Genomic DNA, 10,560 nt, shown 5'->3' on the forward strand with positions numbered 1-10,560 from the left:
CACGATTAAAATTATACACTTGTTGATGTGTCAAGTCACGACTGGAATTGCAGTGGCATGAACAAAAAAGCTATAGGGTGAAGCCACGATTTCGGTTATATATTTTCAATGTGTGAAGTCACGATTGTAATTGCCGTAACATGAACATAATAGCTAGTGTGTGAAGCCACGATTTTTTAAAAATAATCAAACAACGCTGTAATGTCTTTGTATGTAGCAATTGAGAATATCTGGTTTAAGTATAAAAAGATGGCTGAGAACTGCACAGATCATTCTCAGAGTCTCTCTGACTGCCAGTATCTACCTGTATAGCTAGTTTGCGATTCGACTGTCTTCTTTACTCATGATGAAGTACCCTTGTGGCAACTGCCGTTCTAACTGTGGACGCAATTCTATAGAATGTTCTGCATGTTTCCACTGGATCCACAGGTAAGTATTATTCTGGACTATCGAACATCTAAATTTATATAATGCGGTATTTTTTAATCCTTTCAGCACATGTGATACGGTGGCCGTATCACAAAACACCATCACTTTTTACGTTTGATACGGGCGCCCTACCATATGCTGAACTGAGCATTATGATCCTCAGTGAGTAAAATGGAAATGTACTATACTCAACCAGATTTGTACTAGAAACAAAGAGTTTGAAAACTTACGAAAAACCCTTGCAATTCCATAAATTTGGCTACACCCTCTTTTTCTTTTTAAAAGGTTGCCTAATTTCTTTGGGCACACAAATATCAGAAATGCTTATTATAACATGCACTGTTTACTTACTTTGGAATCAAAGAAAATGGTACACCATTAATGGGACACTTGAGAATTAAGACAGATTGTCATTTTGTAGCAAAACAATCACTGGAAATTCCTTAGCTGCTAATTTGGGCACACCCTTTAAGGGTCTATAGACCCTATTAAATATCACCGCCGCTCCGTTGTTTTCCAAAACCTGTCACGCCTAGTTGGCGGGAACATATGGTAGTCGAACAGCCGAGTGCTGCAAAATAGGCAATGTAACGACGCGTGTTAGGGGCGTAGTTTACATTTTTTAGACATTTATTTCTTATTTACAGTGTGCCCATCTGGGCAAGTTTTGACAATATATAGTGTGAAGAAATAAAGAAATATACAAATGCATATGCTTTGGTGCGAATTAAAACATTGCTAAGTGCAGATTGCGATCAAACATTTGGGTAAACGTTTTGATTGACAGGACTATATAGTAATTAGTTCACAACAAACATATCGAGTTAGCTTGTTTGAGATTTGTTTATTAGTGTCCATGCATGAATAGTATTCAATTTTTGGTGCATATACACATAACCTGTAGTTGTTTGACATTCCTACACGTGAAGAAGAATTGGGTAAAATAGCCAGTTAATTATTTGTTATAAGTTATTATACGTTTTTTTTTATTTCCAGGAGCTGTGTGCCACTTGATAGCAAGCAACTCCAGGAATGGGGTGGTGATGGACTGCAGTTTGTGTGCAAGAAATGTGCTTTTAATGGGAGCACTTACAACTTCACAGCTGCTCTTGATAGGTGTGTATATTTTTATATTATTACCAGCTAATTATATTAATAAAAAGTGATGTCTAGGGCTATTTTTAACAAGAGCAATAAAGAAAATACTGAGATAGGGACGTTGATACATCTTACTTTGTTAAGAAGCTTTGTATATTATTTTGGTGGTGACCCAAGTTCTGGAGTCTAACCCACGTTTTATACTAACTCTTGCAAGACGGAATCAGAGAGTCTTATGTTTTCTGTATTGGTATTGACAGCTGTATGTTTTCTTTACTTACTGGTATTTTATATTAAGTATATATGTATGTGTTTCAGATTAAATAAAGTACCAAGATCCTCCAAACAAGAGCTGATGGATGCTGCCAGGAGTGAAAGTCTGTTGCTGGAGACTTACAAGATAAGCCTGCCTGCTTGGTCAAAACGAGAACCTGGCAATGTGACTGGCACGCCTGACACTGTAGCTGTTGGGGTGTTACAGCTGTTACACCCTGTGGTACTCGACACGCACGTGCCTCTGTCTGTGATAGGTGATGGAAACTTTGTATAGAGCTGTGTCACGTGCACTGTACAACACAGAGGAACATCACTTGTTAATAAGACTCAAAGCAGCATTGGAGATTGCTATGTATCCCAGCTACTATGACGTAGAGGATCCACATTATGTCGACCAGGTGAAGGACGACAGGCTACTGCATGACACATACGATGGATTGCTGTCTTCTGCTGCTACCCCTGGTGTGCCTGCTGAAATGCTGCACATATATGCAGTCAGTGCTGTACTGTCTATATCTGTGCATTCGTACTGCCCTCCTACAATCAGTGTTGGACTACTTGGAGGACCATTAACAAGGACAGTGTATGGGAGGTCCGTTCGCACTGCTAAGTCACCTGATGTCACACTTATGTGGACTACTATGTTTGTCCCAAAGAAGGCCTGCTTCTTCAAGCCTAACCATTTCGTGGTACTGCATGACCTGCGAAACCCAGAAGTCATCAACTTATCAACTAACTCCACAGAAGACCTCCCATTAGTGGATTTGACTGTTATAAATGACAAGGAATCGCCAACACTTGGTGCACTAATTCACGCAACTCCAGCCAGACATAGCAAGGGATACAAACCACGCATATTGCACACTAGCACCCGACTCAGTCTTCTGTCGCCACAAGGAAAACATCGCACAAACGCTTTTGCTGCAGGCAAGACGTGCATGGCCGACAGTTGCACTGCAGACGGCAGTCAAGCTGATTGTTGTGATGTTCAAGTCCAGGTCAGCTTTGCCGACAGCAACGATAGAGACAACAGTAGCAGTCACTGCATTGAAGAAGGAACCTGTAAGAACAGCGTTGCCGAAAATGAAGCAGTAAGCTTTAGGGAGAACAGTCTTGCCGACGACACTACCGACAGAAGCAGCGATGACACAGAAGAAAGCAGTGACGCTACCCCAGCTGGTTGCATTGCAGAAGGTGGCAAAGAACTCCCCATTGGACCACATGCAGCGCCAGCATTTCTTGCCATCGACGACTGTGTCACGTTAATTAGGTCAACTAACAAAGACCAAGTTACCGATTATGTGCCAAGAGGTACCAAAGAAAACAGATACTACTTGGTGAAAAACACAGACAATCTTAAGCGACGAGATGAGGGGAAAATGAGCCAGTTTTGGGACGACTGCGGCACTTGGGCGAAAGGAGGTCCAACAACTAAGACGTTATACCTGTGTCTACCCCAGAAAAATCTCCAGAAAGTGGTTTTAAAGAATGAGGTCTACTGCTGGGAAAGAACAAAGCAAAAGAAGACGGTGTACATTCCTCTAGAACCACAGCCAGATGACGATCATCGTCAGGGGCACTTACTACAGTTTTGGGAGTTGACAAGACATACAACTTGGGGGAACTCCACGTCACTGCAACAGTCTTCAAAAACTTAGCTGTCAGAAGACGATCCACTGACGACCACCCAATTATGGCGGGCCCGATATTTCTTCATGGGAATTCGGACACCGACACATATTTCGTATTCTTCCAACATTTGGCTGGGATGCTAGTGGACACTGATGTTCACCCTGTCCTTGGAAGCGACGAAGAGAAGGCAATTCGTCTGGCTTTTCAAAAAGCCTTTCCTGGTGCTTCCATGATTTGTTGCACAAGACATCTTAGAAACAATGTCAATGAGTTTTTAAAAGACAAATCTGGATGCAACAATGCTACTCGAAAAATCATCACTGCAAAGATTTTTGGAGAGGAAGGTATCGTAGCTGCAGATGATGATTTATCATGGGAGATGAAAGTCGAGGATTGCAAGAAACTAATAACTGATCAAACACCCAGCTTCCTACAGTACTTTAATTCTCGCATTGTCCCACTCCTGACTGAAAACTTCAATACAACCAAAAATCGTTCCTTGCATAAAATAACAATGACCTGGACAAACAATAATTGCGAAAGCTTGAATCATGTCATCAAACAAGCTATTGAATGGAAAGCTAAGAAGCTTAATGAACTGGTGCTGAAACTTCAGGATATAGTCAGCGCACAATATAAAGAAGTAACGAAGTATGCTGAACATGGGAGACTTCCTTTTGGATCATGCCTACATGTCATTTACACTGAACAAGGATAAATGGTGTACTATGACATGTGCACAAAGAGATGGACACATGTGGCGTTTTCTTAAGAAACCCAAAGACTTAGACAATAAAATCAGCAGGACCGAGCATGGACACATGGCCGTTACGCCAAAACATCGTGGAAAAAAAACCAGGTCAAAGAAAACGGACAAAGGCTGTTAAATCAACATCATGGAATAAGGACTGCCAGTAATGTGACAGACATTTAGACCTGATATTAAGAAACATATGGTGCATGATAATAATTAATCTGTCCATTTATTTTATGTGTATATGATCCATATTTTAGTAAACGTTTGACACTTTTACTGTACATAATAAAGCTACAATATACAAAAATATAGGTAGGACTACTGCGTAGACATTTTTTTTGCAAAAAAGGAGGTTATATTGAATTCTATTCACACATTGTGTGTCCAGGTGCATTCACCAGATACTGGCAATATAATTTGTGTTACAAGTTTGTATTATATTAAGTTTTTCCTTTAATTTGTGCTTATTAAAACTGTCCTATCATTATAATTTATTAAAATTAAAAAATTTATAAAATGTTTCATGAAGTTTGTCATTTAATTTGATCTTATTGCAAAAAAGGAGGTTATATTGAATTCTATTCACACATTGTGTGTCCAGGTGCATTCACCAGATACTGGCAATATAATTTGTGTTACAAGTTTGTAATTATATTAAGTTTTTCCTTTAATTTTGTGCTTATTAAAACTGTCCTATCATTATAATTTATTATAAATTAAAAATGTATAAAATGTTCATGAAGTTTGTCATTTAATTTGATCTTATTGCAAAAAGGAGTTATTTTGAATTCTATTCACACATTGTGTGTCCAGGTGCATTCACCAGATACTGGCAATATAATTTGTGTTACAAGTTTGTATTATATTAAGTTTTCTTTAATTTGTGCTTATTAAAACTGTCCTATCATTATAATTTATTATAAATTAAAAATGTATAAAATGTTTCATGAAGTTTGATCTATTTAAAATTATTCCAAAATATCATATTTATAGATAAATATGTACAAAATGTTTCGGATTTTATTTACTTATCTAATAATATATTTATAAAGTAAAAATGTATAAAATGTTCGGTTCTTGTTGTTTATTTTCCTCTTTATAGAAAATACCCGGACCATATACTGTATTTAATATGTTTGGATGAGATTTTTAGGGGGAAAATAAATAATATATTATCCTTGCTTTAGGGAAAAAAAATAAAAAAAAAAACATACATAAAAATAAAACATTAAATATTGAAAATATAAAAAATAAACGAATATATATTTTCAACAATAAACAAATTGTATTGAAATTTTAAGGAGAAAATAAATAAAAATAAATATAATATACATCAAACAGTCAAAAAATGAAGTTTTTATTGTAAAACTAATATTGTAATACCTAACTGAACACCTGAATAAGCCCTGGTCACTTACCAGCCCGAACCCTCATTTATTAAAATTTACCAAATCTTTGGTTAAAATAAACGATCAGTGTTGCCAATCTTCTGGCAAACACCCTCGTTACCTATTTACCAGCCCACCGCTGGTAGCCCTGCCTCACGGGCCGGTCACACCTGCCCTCTCACGTCAATCTTAACTCAATAACTCTGTATGAGAGGGGAGGAGGGTGGGAATCATTCAGGTGTTCAGGTATTAGGTTATTACAATATTAGTTTTACAATAAAAACTTCATATTGCAATACACCCCCTGAACACCTGAATAAGCCCGATTAAACAACATTAATTTGGAGGTGGGGAATCAACTCTGCCCGGCCCTCCACTGTACCAGTTGTCAGTCAATATAATTAAGCACTCACCCGACTCATTTTCTTTACCAGAATGCATTTGGAGACGAGTACCCGAGTCAGTCTCAAGTTCCTTTGTCCCTCGTCCAAACTAATCTCCCATGTGTGGAGGGAAAGACTCTGCACCTCTACTCTAAAGGTCAAAACTCATTGAGTGCAGGAGGGATACAAACCTGTTTCCTCTCAGGTGGCTATGTGCCTCACCTGAGTAGAGGAAAGCTGAAGACCTCCCATGTGGCTCTCGGCCTCTCATGTATGGAGGGAATCTGAAGACCTCCCATGTGGCTCTCGGCCTCTCATGTATGGAGGGACTCTGAAGACCTCCCATGTGGCTCTCGGCCTCTCATGTATGGAGGGAAACTGAAGACCTCCCATGTGGCCTTAGGCCTCTCATGTACGGAGGAGAAAAGAAAAACGTTGTGGTGTCCGTCCATCGGTGTATCTGCAACGGTGTCTCCGTTAGTAGCGCTGTCCTCTCCTGTAGTGTTGTACCTGCCTGTCTGTTCTGTGCCTGAGAAGTGGAAGAATACCCTAAGATAGGCCTAGACCTGTTCTTTCCTATCTGTCCTAATACTTAGAATCCTCTCGTGATATGTCCTATCATGAATGCCTCCTACATATCCCTAATATTTGCTCACTACTCTAATCCTAATTCTGATTACTGACTTGTATAAACTAACGGTTATCCCCTATAACTGCTCCCGCTGCCACGAACGGACCTAAAGAAAACCCTTCGTCGGACTGAAACTGAACATCCCTCAAGTAGAAAGAAGTAAAAACCGAAACAGACTTCCAAGTTGCTGCCTGCAGAATCGCCGATACTGAAAAATTTCTTAAGAAAGCTGCCGAAGTTGCCATTCCCCTAATGCTATGAGCTCTGACTCCTGTCAACTCTGAACTATCTGAAGCAGTTGACCCTTTAGTTATTGCCTGTCGAATGACTTCCCTGAGGAAAAAGCTAATTGCGTTTTTGGAGATCGATCTAGAGGGATTTTTGGGGGAAACGAATAAGGTTCTGGGTCTGGGTTTCAGTTTCTTCGTCTTATTCACGTAAGCTCTCAATGCTCTCACCGGACATAACCGCAACTCTTCTTCGTCTCCTCACGAAGTCAGTCAACGCTGAAACTCTAAACGACCTGGGAAGAGGATTAGACTCTGACTCTGTCTTTGCTCTGAATTCGGGAAGGTAAGACAGGAACAGATCCTCTCCAACCCACGAGATATCTTTCGCGATGGCTTTGAAGTTCCCACCTAATTCTTCTAGTGTTGCTAATGCTACCAGAAAGAAGGAGGACCTTTTTCGTCAGTTCCTTCAGGGTTTTAAACTCTCCAAAGGTTCAAATTCTGAAAGACGCCAAACAAACCTAAGACCATTGAAAGATTCCAGGGAGGTGCGTGAGATGGGGTCCTTGGCTTCTCAATCTTGAAAGACCTCAACAAATCATGAATCACTCTGCTGGAAGATATTTCAGGTAGATGGAAACGAAAAGTGCTACTAAGCATAGCTCTATACCCTGCAATTGATGAGTACGAGAGATTCTTCCTTTGTCTAAGAAAGAGCAAGAATTCCGCTATTTTCGGAATTGTAGGACTGGAAATGGTATGTCCCTGCGACCTGCACCAACTTCTATACATGGCCCACCGTACTTGGTATAGTCTTCTTGTGGAATTTCTTAGACAGAGAGTAAGCTGTCTAGCCACTCCTCGTGAAAAACCCGCTTCTCTTGCTGCTCGCTGGATAGTCTCCATGCAGCCAGCCTTAGCACTCGAAGGTTTTGGTGGAACCGATGAAAATGTGGCTGTCTTAAAAGGTCCTTTCTGTGAGGAAGAAGTACTGGGGGCATTATTAGCATTTGTAGAAGATTCCGGAACCAAGATCTTTGTGGCCAGAAAAGGAGCGATTAGGGTCATCTGAGTGTTGAACAGTCCATGAGTTTCCTCAGTACCTGATTCCAACATGCCGAAAGGAGGGAACGCATCACATGCATCCTGTCCCATGACTGTAACATCGCGTCTGTTCCCGCTGACATAGGATCCGTCACCGGTGAAAAGTAAACCGGTAGTCGGTGGTTCTGACTCGTGGCAAAAAGATCTATCGTTGCTGGCCATCTTTTTAAAAGGAGGTCTACTTCCTCCTGACCAAGGTCCATTCTGCCCCCAGAACTTCCCTTGATCTGCTCAAGGCATCTGCCACCACATTTCCTTTTGCCTGCGATGAATTGTGGTAGAATCTTTACCCTGTGTGTCTCGCACCATCTTAAAATTCTCTGTGCCACTTCGTTCAGATTGAAGGATCTTGTACCTCCTTCCTTTTTCAGGTATGCCAATGCTGTGGAGTTGTCTGAAAATAAGGCCACTGTAAGATTTAACACCTGTTCCTCGAAGGTGCATAATGCCTCCTCTACCGCCCTGAGTTCCCTGAAATTTATGGACTCTCTCCGATCCGGATCCCTCCAAAGGCCCTTGGCTTGAGCTCCCTCCAGGGTTGCTCCCCAACCCTGATCCGAGGCATCTGTGAACAGATGAACGTCCGGAATCGGAAGGTCTAACTCTACACCGGTGGTCAGATGATGTTCTTCTGACCACCACCGAAGATCCTCTCGGCAAGAATCGTCCCAGCTGATCACTGCACTCTTGTCCCGAAAGTCCCAGCGATTCCTGAGACATGCCTGCAAAGACCGCATCCGTAGACGAGACCGAGGAACCAGAAGGGAGAGAGAGGACATTCTCCCCAGGAGACTTAGCCATTCCGAAACTGGTTGTTCTCTTGTCGACCTGAACTCCTCCAGTTGGCCTAGTAACATCTCGACCCTCTCTGAGGTCGGGAAAGCCTTCAAAAGAGGCGTCTGAATCCTCATCCCTAAATAATATTCTCCTGTGAAGGTACAAATATCGCTCTTGTCTTCGTTTATCCTCTATACCCAACTTCACACATAAATCCAGCAAAAAGCTTGTCGCTCTTACCTGCTTCTTTCCTTGGAGTCCCGCCTGAATTAGCCAGTCGTCCAGGTATCTTCTCATCCGAAAACCTTGACTGTGCATTATCTTTGAAACTGGAGACATCACTCTCGTGAAGACCTGAGGAGCCGTGGTCAGCCCGAAGCAAAGTACCTTGAACTGGAAGGTACCCGGAGGACCCGAGAAACGAAGGAGCCTCCTCGACTCCTGATGAATTGGAATTTGGAGGTACGCATCCTTGAGGTCCACCGTCACCATCCAATCGTTTCTTCGAACTGACCTCAACACTGAAGCCACGGTTTCCATTTGGAATTTTGTACATTTCACCCTCTTGTTGAGCTCTGATAGGTCTATAATGGGTCTCCAAGACCCTGACGCCTTCTGTGTGACGAAAATTCGACTGTAAAACCCTGGGGTTGGGGGAGCAGGCTCTATTGCCCCTTTTTGGATTAGAGCCTGAATCTCTCTTTCTAAAGCTATACCCCTGATGGATGAAGGAGCATAACTGTGCAGACGAATTGGTGTCTTGGAGAGTGGAGGAACCGAACAAAGAGGAATCTTGTACCCCTTCTCCAGCACCTCCAAAACCCAACTGTCTGCCTTGTACTCTCTCCAGTGGACGGTGAACTGAGAGAGGCAACCCCCTACTGGTATTCCCGAGAGTGGTGTCTCCTATTTGCGAAAATTCTTCCTCGAAGCTCCTGTCTTCGAGGAAGTCGAATGAGCCGACCTTTTCGCGAATCTAACCTTCTTTGGAGACCTAGAAGGAGAACGAGAATCTGCTCGCCGTTTACCTGGAGACGACATCCTTGTTCCTTTTGGAGATCTAGCTCCTTGTGCTGCCACCCTGATCAATGCTTGTTGAGACTCCACTGTTGAGGTTGATGATACAAAATTCATCATATTGGTCACTTCCTGTTCGTTAAATAACGAACTCGTCAATGTTATTGGTAGAAACGGGACAAAATCCTTTTGTGTAGATCCGGGAAATGCGGGGGCAAATGACTAAGGTAAAGGTCTCGCCTCTTCTTACCAATGAATGTCGTACACCCTGCCACACAATTTGCCTGGTGTGCCAGGCCCATGGAAACTGAAGTGATGAGGTTATCAAACAGTCCAGGGTCTGAAGGAACAAACCCATCCTTCTTCAAGAACCCCATCAAGCCAGACAGAGTCCACATTGTGTGTGACAATGCCTCCGTCTGATTCCTGAATACGTTTTCCAAGGCAGCTGCCTCCTTCAGAGAAACACTAACGAGCTAGATGAAGCCAGAGATGCTAGGAATTAACCCCTCAATAGATTCATTGAGAGGAACCCGCATCCCCGACGAAGGGTTCCCAGAGCTACTCCATACAACGCCTTCCTTGGAGGAAGGAGCCCGAGTCCTGCCTATTAAGTCCTACCACTGAAGCTAGTCTCTTGTCCGCCTCTTTCAGAGCTTGTTCGACTCTCCCGACCAAGGAAGTTTGTTCGAAGAGTACACTACGGGAGGTTTAGTAGCATATAATTCCTCGAAAACTGAATGACTCTGCTGGAACGGTTGATCCTCTCCCTTTGCCTGCGGGAAAATATCCTGGATGAAATGAATCATCCTGCTGTATTCGCTGTCACGCACTTGAC

At 42.1% G+C, this 10,560-nt stretch overlaps 1 protein-coding gene across 1 annotated transcript; it reads left to right on the forward strand.

The window, feature by feature from the left end:
- The first annotated feature begins 303 nt into the window (after window positions 1-303).
- On the forward strand, window positions 304-4,332 carry LOC135212098 (uncharacterized). Its single transcript, XM_064245479.1, has 3 exons — window positions 304-429; window positions 1,426-1,545; window positions 1,846-4,332. Exon 3 carries the CDS (start codon window positions 2,061-2,063, stop codon window positions 3,459-3,461), a length of 1,401 nt encoding a protein of 466 aa, XP_064101549.1. The 5' UTR covers window positions 304-429; window positions 1,426-1,545; window positions 1,846-2,060; the 3' UTR covers window positions 3,462-4,332.
- Window positions 4,333-10,560: the final 6,228 nt, after the last annotated feature.

Source organism: Macrobrachium nipponense, chromosome 40, assembly GCF_015104395.2.
Source record: "Macrobrachium nipponense isolate FS-2020 chromosome 40, ASM1510439v2, whole genome shotgun sequence".
Lineage (NCBI taxonomy): Eukaryota > Metazoa > Arthropoda > Malacostraca > Decapoda > Palaemonidae > Macrobrachium > Macrobrachium nipponense.